Here is a 20752-nt window from a genome sequence, read left to right on the forward strand (position 1 = left end):
AACAGCTGATAACTGGGCTGGACAGAGACATGGAAAAGGAGCATAGCCAAGAAAAGTCATGAGTTGCCATGGCACAGTGCAAAGGGCAGGAATTTCCTAGGTTTGTTGCTTGAGGGTCCGAAGTGGCTGCTTGGGTGCCCTGGTTGTGGTCTCCGGGGTCGTGGCATTTTCCTGAGAGCTCCCTGCGAGCATTTGTGGTTGAACTACAGCCTGCAGTTCTGGAAGAGGCATCGACTCACAATGGAAAGACTTACAATTTGGGATCCACCACATCCTTTGGGAAGCTGTTCCCATGGTTAATGCGTTTACTGCGTAACTGTTCCAGTTCCCTGAAGGAGTTTGAATCCTCAGCTGGCAGCCTGCCTGCCCTGCTCGGTGCTGCTGCATAGCTCTCTGCCTCCTGAGACAAAAGTCTTGCTACAAGGGGACTGAATGGCCTTCCTGGGGTCATGCAGGCTGTCTAGGAGAGCCAGGGAGTTGAACCTGCTCCATCCAACCACGAGTATGGAGTGAGTTTTGTGAGGCATTTGTCTGTCCATTCAGCAGCAGCCTGCTGATCCTCACCTCTCTGGGTGATGTGGCCTTGCTGTTTTGCCCTCAGCAGCTGGTAGGCCATGCAGGATTTGAGAAACAGCTCTGGCATTGTACCAAGCAGAGGCTGTAGGACACTCACCAGCAAATTCCAGAGACCATGTGTCATGAAACCCTGGCCTTGCCACCCCCTCTGCATGAGGCTTCTGGAGGTAGTGAGAGCCTTGATGGGCCGCAGTCCCCACGTTCAGTGAGAGCTTTGGCTTTCTGAGCAGATTTTGGGAGGTGGATGTTACCTGCGAAATCTATTTGGGAGCCTCCCACTTTGTGTGGGTGGAAGGGAAGCCTTGGCTTATCCCTCTGCCTGCCTCCAGCTGGAAGGTGACAACTGAGCTTGTGGCTGGAAGAAGTCAGCTGTTTCCATTTTCTTCCTCTGGGGACTTGAAATCTATTTCCAGTGAGGTGGGTCCCTGGGAAGAGGAAGGGCAGCTCTTCTGAGTGACTGCTGCCAAAACTGAAAGGCACTGGGAGGTGGCCTTGCCAACCTCAGGCATTTAAAATACTTCAGGCAAGCCTTGGAAAAAAAAAAGCAGGATAATCTTAGTTTCTCCTCTTACATACATTTTGGGCTCTCTGCACTGTCCTCTGTTTTGTTACTGAGCTTTTTCTGCAGCCTTAGAAATTTGTTGTTTAGAAGAAAAGCATATCATTTCATCAGTTGATTTTTTATTGCCTGTTTTCTTGCGGGTTGAACTTCATGTTTTATATGGGAAACATCTTTAGAGCTTTTAGGGTATTTCCCTCCTTTCCTTACCCCCAAAATACTCTCTTTGATCTGGATCATTGGGCCAGCTCTTCATACGGGCTGGAACAGGGGATGATAATTGCGATGGATCCCCCAGTGATGTTAGCCTTCCCAAAAGCAATGAAATGTGATCAAACCCTCATTTTTGTTTTATGACTGCATGTAGCAGAGCCCAAATGTTTATTGTCCCCCATAGTCCCATGTGCTGCCAGGCCAGGCTTTCCACTGGAAGATAATATATTGTATTCATGCTATTGATTAACTTGCACAGCGCTGCAAAGCAGCCACTCCACTGGGCTCTGGCTTGTTGCTTGTTGTAGTGATGCATTTGTACTACAGAGCCCTGACTCTCCTTCACCCTCACTTAATTTCCTGGGAACTTTCCCCTTCCCTAGGCTGCTGAGCTTTGTGAACATTTGCCAGTAGAAGGTGGTGTATTTGTTTTAATCAGACCTATTCTTAAAGCTGTCAGATTAGTTGCTGAGTGAGGAGGGGAGTCCCTGCCTACCTCTGTCCTGCCTTTCACTCATTGTGATCAAAGCCTGGCATTGATCTGATACAGTGGGAAGCTAACCAGGGCTAAACACTAGGGCTGTCTGTGAGTCACAGGGACACAGCCAGGGCTCTGCACTGCTGGGGGGCCACTGGGGGCTGTTTTGTCAAGGGTGGGGTGGTTGGAGTGTTAGATCCTCCCGCCATGGCACACTGCTCTGCAAAGAGCAACCCGGGAGTTGGACCAGCTGCTCTGCCATCCACACTCATTCACTTTGAAATCCCTTTAGCACTGGAACAATTCCATTAGCAGGACTTCTTAGGCCTGACTTGGAGCAGTTTCTCTGCCGGTTAAAACCAAGTCCGCACACCAGTCTGTCATAACCGAGACATTCCCCGCGTACCTCGGGGCTGCTTGCAGCTGAAATCTTGAACAAAAGATCTGCTGTTAGACAAAGGGGAAGGATTGAGACTCTGAAGAGAGGAAGAATTTCTCCTCTGTTTGCCAGCAATTTTTTTCTAACTATTCTTTTTTTAAAGATTGGTCACCAATTAATCCATGTCATTTGCAGACAAAGCCATGAACGTTTTAAGGTTGCACGGTGAAATAACTTCAGTGCTGTTGGTTCTAGCAGCTCTGAATGTTCTCAAACAAATGCCTTTTAAGATAAAAATGGCCTGTGCTTGATCCCAGCCCAGAGTTGTGGCCGTTATTGTTTTATTTGAAACGTCTCAGCTGAACCCAGTGAAGTCAGTGAGAGCTGCAAAGTGTTTGCAAGTCAAGTCACACTTATTTCCATGGCTAAATATGGGCGTAATACAGGGTGTTACTCTAAAATGCTCCAGTGTGTGACCCAAGTTGTAGCCCAGCAAATGTGCTGTGTACCAGACACTGGTCTGCAGTGGCTTCTGGCAGCTTTGAGGTCATCAACCTGTTGGACCTGGGCACCGAACGTATTGTGCTCTCTCACTTTTATTTTTTGCTCTTATCTGCTGTTGGGGTGTGAGGTACCTCACAGCCCTGTAGGGGTGTAAGCTCACTGGCAACTTGTGTATGTGTGCATTTTTGCTGATTTCTGTGCGTTGGATCAGAAATGAGAATGGTAGAAGCAAGATATCTTCCCCCCACACACACACAGAGTGTGGACAGTTAGACCTTTATAAAGCATTTCTCGCCACTCTCAGTGGCAGCAATAAGATACCAAATTAAATCTGGCCCCCTACCTTGGAGTGAGGTGGGTACACTGGTTCTGTGCTGGTGTAGCAAAATCCATCTGAAACTGAGACATTTATTATCCCTAAACATTTGCAGAACTTAAGAGCAGGGTAAAATACGTATGAAGAGCATGCATAATATTTTTTAACAACATTAATTAATGCAAGCAGTGCTTTGCAAATTCAAGCTAGTCCACGTGGGAACAGTTTGAGGAGTTCTGGTGCATGTATGCAGTCATTCAGTGGCAGGAGCAGGACTGGTTTGTGTTGCGTGGATGCCCTGGGTGGAGGAGAGCTCACGTGAGGAGTGACTGCAGCTTCCAGCTGGGAAGGGGCAACACCATCAGCATTTGGCTGCAGCTGCAGTGCTGTGTGTGCTGACAGGGGTGTAGCTCTGGCTGTACACCAAGCCCTGAGTTACAGGTCCTTACCCGTCGGCCGAGCATCAGACAGGGCTGGGCAGCGCTGGGCTGGAGTCGTTAACGTCTTCATAGTATCAGAAGTCATTTGAATACTACAGCTCTTTCAATTAAGCCCCCGTTGAGCTCCATACACAGATATTGTAATGTAATTGGCTGGCCTGCTGCAAGTGCCTTAGGAGAGTCTGCTGCTGAAACAGCCTCCGTCTGTGCTCCGGGCTGGAGGGGAGCCAGAGCGAGCCCTGGGCTCCGCACAATGTCACACTGATTAGGAGGGTGCGAGATTTTGTTTTTGCTAAAATAGTTCTGCCAGTACAGCCCGGAGGGCAGCTGCAGTTATACTGGTACAGAGGGGCCTTATGCTACTCTGAATTGTCCCTGGCTCTGGGGGCGGGCAGTGATGCTGCTCAGGGTACCTTTATCCTGCAGTAACAGCCCGTGCGTGGTGAGCGCTGCCCAGCTCCACAAGTGCAACTTTATTTTGTTGACATCCACCCCATAGCAACTCTGCCTCAGAGGCCCAAGGAAAATATTTTGCTTCCTCTGGCTCTTAGGAAGTGGGTTCTCCATGGCAGCAGTCCCTTCACAAAGGGTTCGGTCCTGAGCAGGAAACCCTGGTCCAATCCCTAATGAGCCCTTCCTGCTGATAAGGGAACCTGCAGGTCAGGGGCTCTGCCAGAGCCAACCAACTCCCTGAGCCAACCAGAACTATGTGCTTTTTGATGAGCATGTCCTCCAGAGCCAGTAAAATAAGGCCCCAGGCTCTCCAGAGAGATGGGAGCAGACCTAGATGCCTGAGGAAAGGCCAGCTCTGGCAGAGCTGTGACCTGTGTTATTGCTGCTGCTCTCTGCCATTTGTGAGTTGAGCATCCCATCTCTCGCCTGCTCAGCAAGTTTGACCCAGCTTGGAGACCCAACACTGTTTTTATTCCTGGAATAACTATTGCAGTGTTATGTGTATTTACACCTGGGTTGTCCCCCAGTTTGAAAAGCAAACTGGTGAATAAGGTGTCCTCTTTTGGAGCAAGGCAGTGCTTAGGTCTCTTTTTCCAGCCCTGCACTTTGGAAAGGCCTATCCAGTACAATCCATGACATGGAGATGAGGATAAAATATTTCTATATCTTGAAGAGTTCATCAGAAAAGAAGTCACTGACTGGGATCTCCACTGGCAGCACGTGGTGTGATGCTCTGCAAGCCCCTTCACCAGCTGCCACGTTGGTTTTGCTGTTTGTAAACCAGTTCCACAACGTTTATTTCCCTCCTGAAGGTGAGGTGCACTCTGCCAGAGCAGCATTGCACAACTTGTAAAGTCACACCGGAACTCACTGTGCTGGATTAATAACAAATCCAGCAATGAACCAGTAGCTGGGATACCAGAGCATTGCCCTTTGGTGGGCTGTTGCTCACGGCTGCTGGGAGGTGGGAGTGACGTGGTTTTTTCCCCTGTGACAAATCTCTGTTCCCCCACTGGCTATATTTAGAACAGATACATCCAGAATCAGCTGTGCCTATGGCAAGCTGTGCTACTGCCTGCAGCAGCCCTCACCAAGGCAACATCACGTGGGCTTTTATTCTGTTGCATCTGCCCTTAAGTCTCCGTGCTGATGGAGACATGTCCTCTCAGCCAGGCTTTGATTGCTGGGCTGCCAGGGTGGAACGGTCTGGGTGTCCATCTGAGACTCTTTTCCACATAGACCATGGCTGTGGGGAGGAGGGCTATCACTCTCTCTTCTGGAGAGGTTACACTTTCTTTTCTGTCTGTGTCTGACACGTTGCTTATTTGAACACGAGCATGCTTTAGCTGTGATCCTGGATCACCTCCTCAGCTCAGCAGAGCCGGTGTCAAAGACTTCTGCAAGTGGAAGGAAGCTGTAAACATCGGTGTTCATGTAGGGGTCTCCACCACGAGGCTGTCTGAGGTCTCAGGGAGTATGGTGTGACATCAGAAACCAGAAAGGACCCAAGGCTTGGCTTAGCTCTTCAGATTGCAACAGCAGTGATGACAAAGCAATTTGGGTTAGCCTGGGTTGGCAAGCCCGAACAAGAGCCTGAGAAAAGTTGCTCACACTGTCGGCTTGAGTTAAACCCCACATTTCCTTGTTCCTTGGAAGTACTTCAGGCTGGTCCTGCTGCAGTCAGACCACTCACATTCTGGAGGGGCCATTGTACTCAGAGCATTTCCCTGGGAGCTGACTCTTGTGGTCCAAGCCCTCTGTGCAGCAGAAGTCAGCCTGCCCTGGCCTGCTGGCCGGATCACAGCCAAGGTAACTGCAGTTTTCTACTGCACTTGCATCTCTTGCTGCCTTTGGACATAGCTGCCTGCTCTGCTGTGCCCTGTAGCACCACCAAATGGGTTTTGTTCCAGCCATGGCTGCTTTTCCACAGTGGTTTGGTGTATGTCACTATTCAGAGTGCAGGAAGTTTTACAACCCTCACTACAAAGATACAGGTTTATATTTGGCTGAGTCAAAAATCACTGCTGCTCATAGAGCTCTTTGGGCAGGTTCCTTGGCTCGATTTGTGTGTGCTCTAGGGTTTAAATGCTGTGTGCCTGCTACCAGCTCAGCAAGCAGAGCATATGGACAGACACCACTGAGTTGGCAGCGAGTTCCTCGGGCTGCACTGCCCTGGCCAGGCAGTGGGAACCCATCAGTCCTCTCCCTGCCAGCCTGCCCGAGGCACTGTCCTCCAGACAGCATCATCACCAACCCTCCAGCACCATCCACCCTGCTTTTATCTTCATTTCCTCCTCACTTGTTTTTTTTTTCCACCTGGGATTTCAGTGTTTGTTTGTTTGGCGCTGGGGAGGGTTTCTTGTTTGTTTTTTTAAAATACCTGTTGTGACAGGCAGTGCTGAGAACGAGACTGACTGCTCTCTGCATCCATCCAAAAGCCTCTTTGGAAAACGATGCCAAGTAGGGGGGAAAAAAGTAGAAATGCAGTAGAGTTTTGCCTGGGAAACTTTTCTGTCTTTGGCCAGTTAGGTGGAGTGAGGGACGAAAAGAGCTGATTGGTTTTAGGATCCAAAGAAGAAGACCTGTTATATCATTCTGGGGAAAATTCCTGGCAACACCAGGCACTGTTGTTCTGCTGCTGTTGTTCTGCTGCTGTCTGCTCCATCCTGCCAGACCAACCTGACCTTAAGGAGAAGATGGCACTTCCTTTCCCTTCCTGACATGTGCCCATGTTTCTCCCTGACAGCATTTTCACTCCTCTGCCGAGGAAGATGGTCTGCAGAGGCTGGGATTGAACAGTAGAGCTGGCACAGGGGCCACCAGCCAGGTCTCTGCAAACATCCTCCTCGTGCAGGGTCTCTCACACACCCATGCATGTTATTTGAAGGGAAGACAGTGGGGCGGGTGATCCGTGGTGCCCTGGGCAGGAATCTTCCACTTTATTGAAATGAAAGTATTTACTGGCTGCATCAGTTGCCCAGCTGTGGTTAGTTTGTATGAAAACCATTTCCTGCCGTTAAGGAAACTATTCAGCTTTACAGCAGATCATGGCAGGAAGAGATATTACCATGTCCCAAACCTTGTGCTCCTCTCTTTGCTGAGTGGCCAAGTTCCTCACCTGCATCCCTGCCATCGAAGTGCTTGGGATGACAGGAACAGAGCTGCTGTCGCTGTGCTGCAAGTAAATATTGCAGGCTCGAGGGAGGAGGGCAGGAGAGGGGCTGTAGGAGAGGCTGTACTTTGAGGGCTGTGGGGCCTGAGGTGCCATCTTTCTACGCTTGGTGATATTTACTCACGGCATGCTGTCCTGGCGGTGGGATCTGACGTGCTGCTCAGCGCTGCAGGGAGCCAGCAGGGAAGCAGTTTGTGTTGTAGCATGTGTTTGAACTGCTTGAAGGTTTGCAAAGCTGTTCAGCCATGCTGGAGATCTGGGAATGGATGCCTCCTGCATGTCCTTTTCTGTTAGAGACCATAAGTGCACTTGCCCTTGCAGTGGTCCATCATCTAACACACAACAGAAACTATCCATCCAAGTTCTGAACCTTCCTTGAAAGTGGATTTTTTTTAGGTTGTAGGTATAACCTGCCTTTTTAAATGATAAGTGGTAAAGATGATTTCTTTGAAAATCTGCTTGCAAAGGCTAGGGCAGGAGTTATGGGGGGCTTTCCTGGTTTTGCAAGATTTCCTACTGATGAAATCGTGTCACCTCTGTGAGTCCACGTTTATTTCTGCAAAAGGAAAGATTGCTCTGCAATGCTTCATGGAGAGTCACCAGATATTTTATCACAGAATTACAGAATATTCTGAGTTGGCAGGGACCCACAAGGATCACCCAGTCCATCTCTTAAGTGAATGGCCTGTACAGCAATGGAACCTTGGCATGGTTAGCACCATGCTCTAACCAACTGAGCTAATGGCAGGGTCATGCTGGAAGGTGATGGAGCACCTAGCATCAAATTGTCTCTGCTTTGAGAGGTGCAAAAGACTGTCATAAGGCCAGAGAAGATGCCCCACTCTGTTGTCTTGTCAGAATTGGCATAATCTAAAAAAATGTGCTTCTTGGTCAAAATCTTGCAGCAGCCACTTTGTCACAAGATCCTCACTGGCAGAACAGATTATCAGCCAGTGTTTAACAGGAGCTCAGGGAGGTGGATTTCATTGGTGGGGGGAAAAGTGAGCATCTCATTTGTGGTTTGTGTACATCAGTGACTGTCCACTTCAGTGTATTTGCTCACATTATTTCCCCAAAATGTGGCATAACAAGAAGAGGGGTGAGGGAGCATTGGGATGTTAGCTAAGATCAGTAACATCCAGTTTTATGTTAAGCATTTTCTTCTTACAAACTGGCTGTTCTTAAAAGTATTGATAGACAGATGACAGGAGGACCTTCCTGCTGCAGAAGTTGTTACCCACAACAACAAGGATGCTACAAGGCGGATGGGGAAGCTGTGCAGGGTCTGTGGTCTGCACACTTCCATGGAGCCAACAGAAACAGAGCAGCAGAGGGCTTGTGATCCCCAAGGATGGAGGTCAGGCTGAAGCTGGTGACACTGCTGGCTCCTTGATCAACATGTGATTAGGTGTTCTTTGGGCTCACTTCATTTGCTGAAGTTGGACAACATGAGCTGTCACAGCTCCTGCAGTCTGACCCTGCTGGTCCCTGCCTGCTTCTGGCCATCAGCTTGATCTTCCTTGGCCAGCTGGTGCTGGTTCAGCTGCTGAATAGTCTCCATAGGTATTTTACGAAATGAGGTACTTACCCCAGTGTTCCTCTCCAACAGCTGCAGCATGGCTGGTGTGGATAGGAGAGGCTGATTTGCAAAGGCATCCGAGATCTGCTGTGTTGGGGGAAACGAGAGGGCAAACATGAGGGGCAGCACAGTGCAAAGGGTAGCCTTTGGGTAGCAGGAATGTTCTGCATGGATAGAGGAAGGCAATGGCTTGGCAGCAGCAGAACAAACAGATCTCTGGGTGAATCACAGGTTTGACATGAGTCAATGCTGTCACACGGTTGTGAAGAAGACGAACGTCACGGGGCCGTGTGAGGAGCTGCGTGCGTCGCAAGGCATCCGAAGCATTCCTCCCGCTCCCGGTGCTGGGAAACCCGGCACTGCAGCTATGCCCCTTTTGGATGCTGCGCTTCGAGGAAGATATGGGCCAATAGCAGAGAGTCCAGGGAGAGCAGTGAGAGTGGTCAGAGGGCTGGAAACCATGAGGAATGAGAAAAGCTTGAACGGACCTGGGATTGTTTAGTCTAGGAAAGAGCAAACTGAGTGGGGAGGCGATACCAAAAGCTTTAAGGACATAAAAGGCTACTGCAAAAAGTGAGGGAATGATCTGTTCTTAGTAGCTATGAGGAAGAATATACCAAGTCATAGACTGAGCAAGAAATTTAATCACTAGGGAAGACTTACATAAGTGAAAGGCTGATGAAGTACTGAAACCTCTGGTGCGTGTGGGGTTGGTGACAGGAGGCCTTCAGAGCACCCATCTCTGGATGGGTACGAGAGGAACTCATCTTTCTTTGTCTGGTGGGATGCACTATGAGACCTTTGTAGTTCCTAATTGGCTGGAAGATTATTTTCTAAGGCTTGTGATGAAGTCTGCCCCTTCGGAGCAGGCATTCGTTTCCCAGATGCTGCCGACCTTCATGTCATAAGACATCGGGGCTTACATGTGGCAGTGACACTTTGTCACTGCTATAGCAGCAATTCTCCAGGGTCCTGGTCAGGCTGAAGGCTCACACTGAGGTGGGTGGAAGCCTCACTGTTAAGGACAGTGATGCAGAGCGTGTTCACCTACAGTGGGAGAGCAAGGGAGCCCGTGGCTTGCTGCTTGACTCTATGTACAACCATAACAGATAATGCACAGGCACAGTCTTTGTCCTGATGACATTAGATGGTGCAGAGGAATCCCCCCACCAAGGCAGAGCTCCCCAGCACTTTATTTTTTGCTGGTTCAGGGGCTGACTTTGGCCGTGCTTTTCTAATTGTGAAAATTCAGAGCATGTCTTTGTGTCCTAAATAGACAATTGTCCTGATCCTCATCCCTGGGATCCATTATGTCTTAGCAAATTACTTTCTCTCTTTTAAATGCCTTAGTGATTAAAGATGCCACAGCAGATACCCTTAATGAGTACAAAAAGGGTAATAATTCCTCTTGTTGGCACTGAATGCAATTAATCAGGCCCCTTTACTTGCTTTTTAAACAGATGAGGCATTTAAGGCCAAGCAAGTTTTTAATTGGACTTTAATGTCTCTCATTTACTTCATTTTGGCACAAGCGTAGGAATTCCCACCCCCAGGTTTGCTGTTGGATTTATTCAGGCTCAGCATGGAGTGAAGACTCAGCAGCAGACTTGAACATGTCCTTCAGCCTGTGCCTGGCCCCGTCTCATTGCCCAGCCCAGGCTTGGTCCTGCTGCAGCAGCACAGAATTGTCCAGGCAGGAGCAGAGCCAGGTCATCCAGCCCAGAGCCCACTTCCAGTATGGGACTGACACTGGATATTAATAATGTTTTTTGAATAGTCATCGAGACAGGGATGCAACATAGCCTGTCCTTTTTCATCAGGTTTCCTTGCCTTGAAGGAACTGTTGACTTTTGAGTATTCTTGTGGTTATCTGAACACCCTTGATGGATGTCCATGTCCTAGCCTAGACTCTGTAACTTCAAACGTGGGGTGAACTATATCTCCTAAGAGATATTCCTGAGATCCATGGCCCAGAGGAGATACAGAGGCCTTGAGCACCATTACAGATGGATGTGTGCATGTAGATGTTGTTAATTTATGCCTGGAATTGCCATAGGAGAAAAGATGATGACAGGCAACCCTCACCTAGCTTACAGCCCCTGCTCCCTACTGTGAAACCAGAACCACCTCTTCTTCCACCTCTGGCCATGAACCATCTTGCCTTTGGTTCCCTTCCCTTCTGTATATCCTCCACTGCAGTTTGGGGACAGCAGTGGCCTGTCAACACATCCCAGTCTGTGTTTCATGCAGGGATGTGTTCCACAGCCCAGCTTGGCCGATTGGCCCCTGTCCCAGCTCAGCTCTTCCCCCTCAGGGGGAAAAGGCATCAGTCTCAGCATGTGTGAGCCTGCCTCTGAGCCTGCCTGTCACTCTGCAGGGCAGGTATTCCTCTGACACGCAGGAGAGATCCTGAAACTGCCTCCAGTGGGTTTTTCCGGGGCGTGCTGTGCCCCGTGCAGAGTCAGGCCCGTCTGTAGTTCACTCGACAGTGGCTGTGGACTCTCACCCACAGGAGGGTCAACAGATGCCCATGAGCTGTGGGTGCCCTTGGACAGGTGAGATGGCCCTTAATGCCACTGGTGTTTTTTGCCCAAAAAACATTTAGGAGAGATCTAGAGACAAGGGACAACAACTTTAATTTCTGCATCTCTGATACTGTGTTCGATGGCTGTGCAAGGCTTGTGTGTAGTCCTGATGTGGGAACCAAATCTCTCCAATTTTATCTTGTGCTGAGAATATCTTTGCCCATTTTATCCCTTAACACCACTTTCCTGCTACCTGCAGATAAGGATGCCCAGAGCCATCAAGTCTTGAAAAGTAAGGGGGAATTGGAGGCTGAGCAAGGGTCAAGGTTTTATTGTGTGATCATGATGTGAAGGGCTGTAGACATCTTGATGAGATGTTCAGGGATAAAGGCAAATTAAAGAGCATCCAGCATGTTCTGTATCCTGCAGAATGAAAAGGGCTGGCTGCTGATCTGTGCTCCAGCCATGAGCAGGGAATGAAGGAAATAAGAGGCCAGGTCCTAAGCCATTTCTGCTCCTCTGGCTGGACAGTATAAGGAGGGGCAGACAGCTTTGTCCAGTGGCTGTGGAACCTGCCAATTTGCCCGTAATCCAGAGTTTGTAGCCCAAATATATCTATGTCAGGAAGCTGCTACCCCAGGTAACTCTGGCCAGCCATTCTTGCATTGAGAGTCTTCTGTCTGGGGCTTACGGAGTTGTCATTTTCTTTGATTTAATTCCATATAAACTGCAGAATTATCTTCCTTTAGAGGCTTGCAAATTACGGAAGCATAAACCACGCTAATGATCTGATAAGGACAACTTTGGATACGTTCCCAAGAATGGCTACCCCTGGGCAGGACTGTGCTCGGAAAGCACCGATGGAGAGCAATTTGCCATGCTCACCTGGCTGCCTTCTTTGGGCCCCCCTCCCCGGATTCCTCCATCTCTAAGGAACGAGAATCATTTCCTCTCTGGCTTCTTGCAGAGGCAAAGGCCCTGCAGACCTGAAGTTATCTCTGGAATGTGTGTAAACACCGAGTTCAATGGGATGCTGTTTGCCCCCCTCTCCTGGGGGGGTTTAAGAAGGGTTAAAATGAGTTTGTTTTATGGGTTCCTATCCCTGAGAATTGTCTTCCTCAGAGGGCAGCCCGGCTGACCCCAGTCCCTGTGTGTGCATTTCTCAGCATAAAGGGGAGATTCGGGGGGGCCCCACCATGCGGGTGGGATTTCGCTCCTCTAAGAACAAGGTAATGAAAGACCAAAGTTGTCTTCCTGCCAAACAGGGAGCTGGGAGGTGGTGTGGGATCGCAGTGCACATGCACTGGGACTCAGCGTGTCAGCAATAGTGTGACTAACAGGGTTCAGGCAATCCTTGGACACAAACAGATCAGGAGAAGGATGGGGCAGTTCTGGTGCCCCCATCTTCAAAGGGTGTTGAAAAGTAAGCAGGGGGACAAAACCTTGGGAGTGACATCCAGGCTGGGACAAAATGCGTTTCAATGAGAGGCAGAAGAGCTCTATCTGTTTGCACAAAAACTGATTCAGATGTAAGTTCATTATGGTCTACGAGTACGTCACTAATGAGACTCACCTAGAGACCAGAGTGCTCTTGGATTTAGAATAAGCAGCAGCAACCAGAAGCTAAAGCTAGAGAAAAATCAAGCGTTAATACCAATGAAATGGTTAATTCCTAGTTGTGTTGTCAGCGCTGGTGACGCACTGAGGCTGGATCCCTTCCAGAAAACAACACTTTAACTGAAGACAAAGAGCCAGGCTTAGCACGGAGGTGATCAGTGGAATGGCTTGGCCTGGTATATACAAGGGGTCAAACTAGATGATTTAATGATCTCTTTTGGCCTGAAAGCTCTCTGTTCTCTTAAGAAGATAAATGAAAAAGCCCTTTCACAAAAAGCAAGCACTTGAGATATGTGTGTAATAAACTCTGCTGCTTCCAGGGGAACGGTGGAGCAGGATCTGCAGGAAGCGTGACCTTGCCGCCTGCAGGCTGCCCGGAGTTGGTGACCATCTGTTTCGTGGCAGTGGCTCACCACCGTCGAGGCCACCACTCTCCCATGTGACGTTTCTCAGCTCAGTTTTTAATTGCCGTCTCCCTGCGTTTAAGTGACATTTGCTCCCTAATCTCCCACAGGGTGAAGAGGCCAAGCGGGATGAGCAGCCTCCTGGGGAAGATTGGCGCCAAAAAGCAGAAGATGAGCACACTGGAGAAATCTAAACTGGACTGGGAGAACTTCAAGGAGGAGGAGGGGATTGTGGAGGAGCTGGCAATCCACAATCGAGGGAAAGATGGGTAAGAGGCACTTTACCTAATAGTAGTCCAGCATTTCCCACCACTTCCTATGCATGTGGTAAGTCTGTTGCTTCCTGCAGAGTTCAGAAAACCTATGGGATTCCTTAAGGATTTATTCTAGGGATACATAAAATCAGTAGCTCCTGTAGCCATCACAGGGAGACCGGTAAGTCTGCAAACATCTGTCACTCTCTGCTAACAACCTTGTGAGGTCTCCAAGTCCAGCCAAGGTCTGGCTTTATCAGCTCTCCTACTCGTGGTACAGATGGAGTGTGAACCGGTCTAATCCAGCACTCCCACGAGGAAACACAGTTGCCTTTGCACCATTTTCTTGTTTCAAACTGGGAGGTATGGTTTGTTCTGTTCTTCAAATGACGTGTTCCAGCTGCATCTGTCCTCCCTCCCCCTGCATAAAGATGTTGCAAACCCAGAACAGCTGGCAAGGTGCATTAAGGATTATGGCAGCGCTGGGTGTTGGTTGTGTGCATCAAGCAATGTTCACTCCAATGAAGTTAATGGAAGTATCATAAAAGTAAATGGCAATGCTGTAAATAAAACAGAAAGTTAATAACATGCACTGCAGGGAGTGATAATGAGATCAGAAGCAGCATTTCCACTACAAGTGCTTTTGCTAAGCTCTGGGAAAATGTAACCGGCTTAGTGGACAGATCATAAAATGTATATTTTATTATAAGCTGTTCTTTTACTCAGCAGGAAAAACTCAGAGCTTCTGCATTCCAACAGATTGGATTTTGTATTTCAAAATATATATATATATGTATAACTGTCAAACTATCAAGTAGATATTTCAGTTTGGTCTTGCACCCTTCCACAACACCCATTCTCCATCAGATCTCCCCTGCTCTGTTTCTGGCCACACGCCCTTGAACACATAGGAGTGCTGGAGAGGGACAGGTGTTCCTCCGAGATCCCTGAAATCCAAGGGGTTGAGTGATTTCCACCACATCCAGGTGTGGCAGAGCAGTGTTTTGTGCTGTGTCTCGTGTTCCCCAACTTGGTGTGTCAGCCTTTCTTGGCCAGTGCTGTTTCCTTTCCCACCACATCCAAGCAGGACAGCTCGCTCTTCACACCTGGAAAACCTTTCCAAAGGTGCTCACATAATGGTCCTTGAAGGTCAAAGGAGGCATCAGCACATTGAAAAGATGAGCAAAGCAGAGCAGCAATTTTAAGAGCATCTTTAAACAGTTTGTGTTTTGCTGCCTGTCACATCCCAGGCTAGAAAACTGCTGAGCTCTTGGCAAGGGATTTTTGTCGTTAAACAAATAAGGAACATAATGCTGTGATAACTTTAGACACTCCTTACAAATATGTTTGTGCTAGCCAGGCGTGTAGTGTGAGGGGATCAGCCGAGTATCTGCTCACTGGGAATTACTTCCATTTCAAGGTAAAGGAAGGGAGAAGGGAGGAGCACTGGTGGAGGTGCAGGCCAGTGCATTTCTGCTTACAGGCCACCTCTAAACCCCTGCAGTGTGAAGGGTGCTGCACCCCTACAGAGCAGCCAGCCTGCCTGGGGGGCAGGTCACAGGCACGGCTGCTGCCAGCCTCAGGTCATTTCACAGGAGCCTGTTGTCCCTTCTGCAGCCGCCTCTTCTCCTTTAATGATGTCAGCTGTGCTCACCCTTCAGTGAGCAATCATTTACACATCTCTATAAAAATTGTAATGAGCCGTTGTTAACCCTTCAACCCAGGCAGGAGGGAGCGGGGCACTGCCTTTAATCCCTGATGCTGTTAGAAACCTCTGCTCCCCACGTGTCCTGCTGTGTGATTGTAAATGTCTACCTGATGAGGAAAGCCACAGCCCACTCCTGGAGATGTTTGTTCGATGCCACACAAGCCTGTGTGTTTACAGAGATGGTCCATGCGTGTCTCAAGGAAGGCAGGAGGCATTACTTTTTGCTCAGGAGGGAAGGCAGGCTGAATTTTTTTTTTTTGTGGTAGCCTTGTAGAAGTTGCTGTTCACAGCCCCGAGCTCCCTGTGCCTTGGACCTCCCTTGTCCTTTCTCCAGCAGCGACACGTGCTGGGCCAGAACACCGTCAGCCAGTGGAGCAGTGGGGCTGTGGCATCTGTCTGCTGCCAGTGCCAATTATCAGCCAGCCACAGCCTGGGCCCACGATTCCCAAGGCAGAGGGGAGATGTGCTGCTGCCCCTTGGTTCCGTCCCCCCTTGCCTCTGATTTTCTACCCCTTGTATCACCAGCCTCAACCGGTGATTTGCCTTTCCCTGGGAGCAGGATCTGAGCTTGCGCAGCCTGTCTGTATCAGGTCCTGAGGGCCTGTCCTGGATTTGAGAGGAGGGGCTGGAGTGAGGAGGGGTGGCAGCTATGCCCTTTGCTGTTGATCTCTCTGATGTGCTTTATAAATGGAAATGTGTTAGTGGCCTCTTAATTGGGCCACCTTTGTAGGGCAGCCCCGTGGGGGAGCAGCCAGCCCCGTGCACTCCTACACCAATGACTGATGGCAACTGGCAGGGGACAGGCAGCACCACCGAGACCCTCCCCAGAGCAGCTTGCAGCTGCCCTTGTTAGCAGAGACAGCCTCGCTCCCAGTGGATTTTCCTTCCTCTGCTGTGGATCACAGCTGCCCTGTTTCCAGGCAGGTTGATAATTTACAGGAGGGTATTGATTCAGGTAGCAAAGGTTGTTTAGACAAGCGCAGGACGGGTGTTTGTGCCTCACTCGTGCACTTTGGACCATGTTTGGCGGCGCCTTGGTGTCGGCTGTGTGGAGCTGGCTGAGAACAGAGGCAGAGCTGCAGCTCCAGCAGGGCCTTCAGGGCAAGAGGGGCTTGCACCGACCCTGCAACAGCCCTGCTCGTGTCTGTCAGCACGTCCAGCTCTGTGTGCCTGCGGCACAGCCCAGCCAGGCCCCGTGTATGCACAGGTAGTGCCTGTAAGGTCTGCTCTGGCCCCCACAGCACTTTGCTGTGGCCGGCCGAGGACAAAGCCGTGGGGTGACGTCGCAATTCCTCCTCCATGCAGCACTGCTGGCTGCGGCTGTGAGACCACATTCCTGGTTCATGATCCATATCGATCCCCCCGGGAGCCAGGCCCTGCCCACTGGAGAGGCACAACAGTCATGGAGGAGGAGGAGGAAAGGGCTGACCCCTTGATTTCCCGTTTGCTGACCCACTGGGAGACGGGTATCGCAGAGGGGCCGAAGGAGCTTCAGGCTCAGTAGCTCGGGCTGTTGCTGCCCAGGCAGTCAGGGTGTTCCCAGATAACAGCAGTGACTCCTGTCCTTGCCTTCCTGGCTGTGGTTGTGGTCGATGTGTAGCAGTGGAGGGGGAGGAAAACCACACGCCCAGCAATATGACACACTTACATACAGCGTGACCCCCCAGCTTCCTTCCCGTGGCCTCTCCGAGCCCGGCCCCCAGAGCAGATCACCTCCCTGCTTGCAGGGATGAAGGAAAGCGACACTCCCCTGCCGCCTTTCCTGAACCAGTGTGGGGAGGGGGCCTCGGCACACAGCCCTGCTCTGATGGCAGGGGGAAGGGGCCAAAGAAATAGCTCCTCACAGCCTGCATTAGCTGTGCTGATCCCTGCCCCTCGCAGCCGGCGGAGACGAGCTGACCCAGTTGTGTCAGCACAAGACAGGCTGGAGCTGCGATGGGACTGGGGTGGCAGCGGGGACACGTGGGGCTGTTCATCCGCTCGGGGGGATCACTCGATGAAATTAATCTGGATTAATTAATTTCCAATGATGACTGGGTGGGCAGGAGTGTCAGGGCCATCCCTTGCAGCAAGGGCAAAGGCACCCTGGTGCTGGGAGGACATTCAGCACCAGTTCGATAGTTGTAGCATAAAGAATCACAGAATCATGGAATCCAACCCCCAGCAGTGAGCAGGGATATCTTCAGCTAGATCAGATTGCTTAGAGCCCCATCCAACCTGACCTTGCAGAGACCTCATCATCAAAGGTCCCTCTGTCTGAGAGGAACCACTGCTGGTGGCAGGAGAGGGCTTCAACCTTCCAGTGCAGCTGGGTCTTGGGCACCTTCGTGCACACTGCCAGCCACCCAGCAGCCTGGAAAACCCACAGAGCCTGTCATGCTCATCTTTCCTTGGCTTTCAGTCTTGCTTGGTGAGCAGGCACCAGCTGCCATGCAGGAAAAGCAGTGACCAACAGAGAAGCTGAATGCAGTGGCTCCCTATGCGTCTCACACACAGGCATAATGACCTTGTCATGACAGTCCAGTGTTTGCCACCCTGGAACAAATGCAAAACAATTGTGATGATTCAATTACAGCTCCTGTTTTGAATTGCAATTTCGCTCCCTCTGTAGGTTAATTAGTAGCACAGCCCCGGGCTGTCTGTGGCAAGGGTTTGCAGCAAAGTACATTAAAATTCAGCTACATGCCATTAATGAGTGGCAAGGTGCTTTTCCAGGCACAGGCCTGCCTTCTTCCTCTCAGCACTCAGGTGCCACGCTGAGGGGCAGCAGTAAATACTCAGCAGTGGTTAAAAGCTGGTCTGTGGCTGGGAAGCCCCTGGCTTGCATCCCTGAGCTGCTGCAGGTTTGCTGGGTGATGCTCCTTGCATCCCTAATGCTCCCTGTGCCTGTTACTGGCTTGTATCATTGCTGCTGTGGTTGGGTTTGAGATGCTCTGCTGGGTGGTGCAAGGGCCTGTTCTGATCCCCTGCAAGGTGTCTGTGAAGGACATTTCTCAGCTGTAGGAGAAGAACTGGAACCTGAAGCAGCCAGTTCAGATCTCCAACCTATGGGGACCCCTCACCCCAGACCTCTGCGAGTCCCTCAGGGGACAGCCAACAGGCCACAGAGCAGTTGTGGTGTCCATAGGAGGTGTTCAGTGCAGCGATCAGCTCGTGGAGAGAGAGGGAGGGAGGTGGATGGTGCCTTCCCTCCCTGCTCATCCCTTTGGGTGGGCTTTGGCACTGGCTGCTCTGGGCACTGCTTACAGCCTCTGCCTCCCTGCAGGTACATCGAGAGGAAAGCGTTCCTGGAGCGCGTGGATCACAGGCAGTTTGAAATCGAGCGTGACATCAGACTGAGCAGGATGAAGCCCTGATGTGCCAGGGGTGGCCGTGGTGGATCCCGCTCCCTTCCCTGCCCGAGGGCTGTCTGGGGGCTGCTGGCCACCACTGGACCACCCAGCACAGAAACCGTTCTCTACCCAAGACTCAGCCTGTGCGGCTCAACGTGCAGGTTTTTCCTTTTACTGTAATATTTTGGGGAGGGTATTTGTCAGTGGGCAGGGGGCACTTTGAGGGTTAAATGGCCCAGCAGGTGACAGAAGACACGGGTCTGATTCTGGCAGCAGCTTTCCAAGGAGAAGAGGAGGTGGCACCAATCCTTTGCCAACCCCAGGTGCTTCTGGCTGCAGGAGGAGCCGCCAAGGCTGGAGGGTGCTGGCATATTTGGTGGTGAGAGTGGAGCTGCGGGAAGGTTCTGTGGCTGCTCTGTGTGTGCAAACTGTGGGCTGGAGCCCTTCTCCCTGCTCTGCCAGCCCCGCAGCACTCCCTGCCCCTCCGCCCTCTGCTCCTGTCCAGACAAAGCCAAACTGTCTGTACTTGTTTGTGGGGTCTGATGATGCTGGGGGGAGTGTTAAGCAAGCTGATGAAGAAATCTTCCTTGTTCACACTGTCAAGAAGATGGGAGCAGCTGCAGCAGGCAGGAAGGGCCAGGATCTCAGCGTTCACATGAATAAAATATTCCATCCCAACACTCTTGCATGCTGGCAGCTTGGTTTTTGTGGGAAGCAGAGGACAAAGAAATTACGGGTCACATGCAGTAAGGAGTGTCTGACTGTGGTCAGAAAAACCTGTGCTCAGATGTGCCTGGTGTCTGCCCTGATAGCAGCCTGGGGGTCTGAGCAAGTGCTTGGATTGCTTTCCCTCTGCAGCACTGGGCCTGATGGTGGGATTAAATCCAGAATTGGAGGTGACAGTGTCAACATAGACCTGTAGCAGTGCTGCAGGAGCAAAGAAGCCCCCCGAAGGCATGGCCACGCAGAGACACTCAGCAAAGTGCAGCTGCCTGGGAGGGCAGGCCAAGGCGCCTGGGTGTGGAGCGAGCGGCCGGAGCTGGAGGCCAGCAATGCTCCGTCATCCTGGCCATCCCTGCTGACCTGGCGCTGGTGGAGCTGGGCAGCTCCCAATGTCTGGGCTGTGCACACCCTCGGGGTAGAGGTGCTCACCAGCATTTCCCCATGGGATGCTCTGAGCCCGCTCGGTGTGGCAGCCCGTGCTGGTGCTGTGCCAGGGGAAAGCGGCACAAGCCCCATCCTTCCCGCTAACAGGGCGAGTGATGCCGTCGCTGCTACTGGCCCCTTGCCTGTGGCTCTGAGCCTTGGGCTCACATGTCCACTGCTGAGTCAGCCCTTGCTCTGTGGACATGTTGCAGGATAGACAAGAACAAAACACCACGTGCTTGGGGGAGCTGCAGCCTTTGGCGCCCTGTTCTGTACAGAATCAGCTGTAATGGACCTGCTTAAACGAGCCTGAAATTGGACAGAAACAAAACAATGGGGTGATGACATGTTTTCATCTCCAAACACTACCAGACCAGTTTCTGCTCTGGTTTAGGTTGCAAGGACAACTGGGCACCACTGTGGGGATATCTCAGCTCAGGGCTCTTGGGTGGCAGTGAGTGGCCCTGGCTGGATGGTGGTGGAGCTGCAGTGCAAGGCAGGTGCTGCAGGAGCTGGGCTGCTCTCCTGCTCAGGATGCTGGTACTGGACCATCTCCAGACCCTTCTCCTTGTGTACTGGGCTGGGAGGCGGCCGGTCCTGCCCTCCTTGCAGGGTCCCTCCCAACAGGGACTCCAAGGCAGCCAGGGCTTGTTTTGCTGTTTTCCCGGTGAAATGCCGGGACAGCAGCTCAGCTGGGGCAGCCACAAATGGGGCTGGGCAGGCTTGGCCCACTGTGGATGCTGAGCAGGCAGCCAGGGAAATGATTTGCCTTTTGCTCCATTGGTGCTGAGAGGAGAGGAGGGAATATTTGGGGTGTTCTCTGCCCCTTGTCCCTTCATGCTCCTGGAGCCTCACGCACTGGGCAGAGGTGGGGAAGGATCATGTCATCCCTGCATAGGCTGGGTCCCTGTGGTGTCTGGCTCCTAGTGGCTGCTGACCAAAATCTTTGCTGTGGCATGGCCATCCCAACTGCACTGTAGGGCTCTTCCTGCTCCAGCAGCTTGGCAGCACCTTGGGGTCAAAAGTAGGTAAGAAATAGAAAATAATTCTGTGCACTGTATTATGAGCAAGAGTAGAATGGAGATGCAGCAGGAACC

General features: G+C 51.1%; 1 protein-coding gene across 1 annotated transcript in view; it reads left to right on the top strand.

The window, feature by feature from the left end:
• CFDP1 (craniofacial development protein 1) overlaps positions 1–19189 on the top strand; it is a 61872-nt gene extending 42683 nt beyond the window's left edge. Inside the window, exons 6-7 of the mRNA XM_032701001.1 lie at positions 13326–13484; positions 18443–19189. Coding sequence (XP_032556892.1) covers positions 13326–13484; positions 18443–18533 — 250 coding nt within the window. The 3' untranslated portion in view covers positions 18534–19189. The remainder of the gene's footprint in view (positions 1–13325; positions 13485–18442) is intronic.
• The last annotated feature ends 1563 nt before the right edge of the window (positions 19190–20752 follow it).

This window comes from Chiroxiphia lanceolata, chromosome 13, assembly GCF_009829145.1.
Source record: "Chiroxiphia lanceolata isolate bChiLan1 chromosome 13, bChiLan1.pri, whole genome shotgun sequence".
In the NCBI taxonomy this organism is placed as follows: Eukaryota; Metazoa; Chordata; class Aves; order Passeriformes; family Pipridae; genus Chiroxiphia; species Chiroxiphia lanceolata.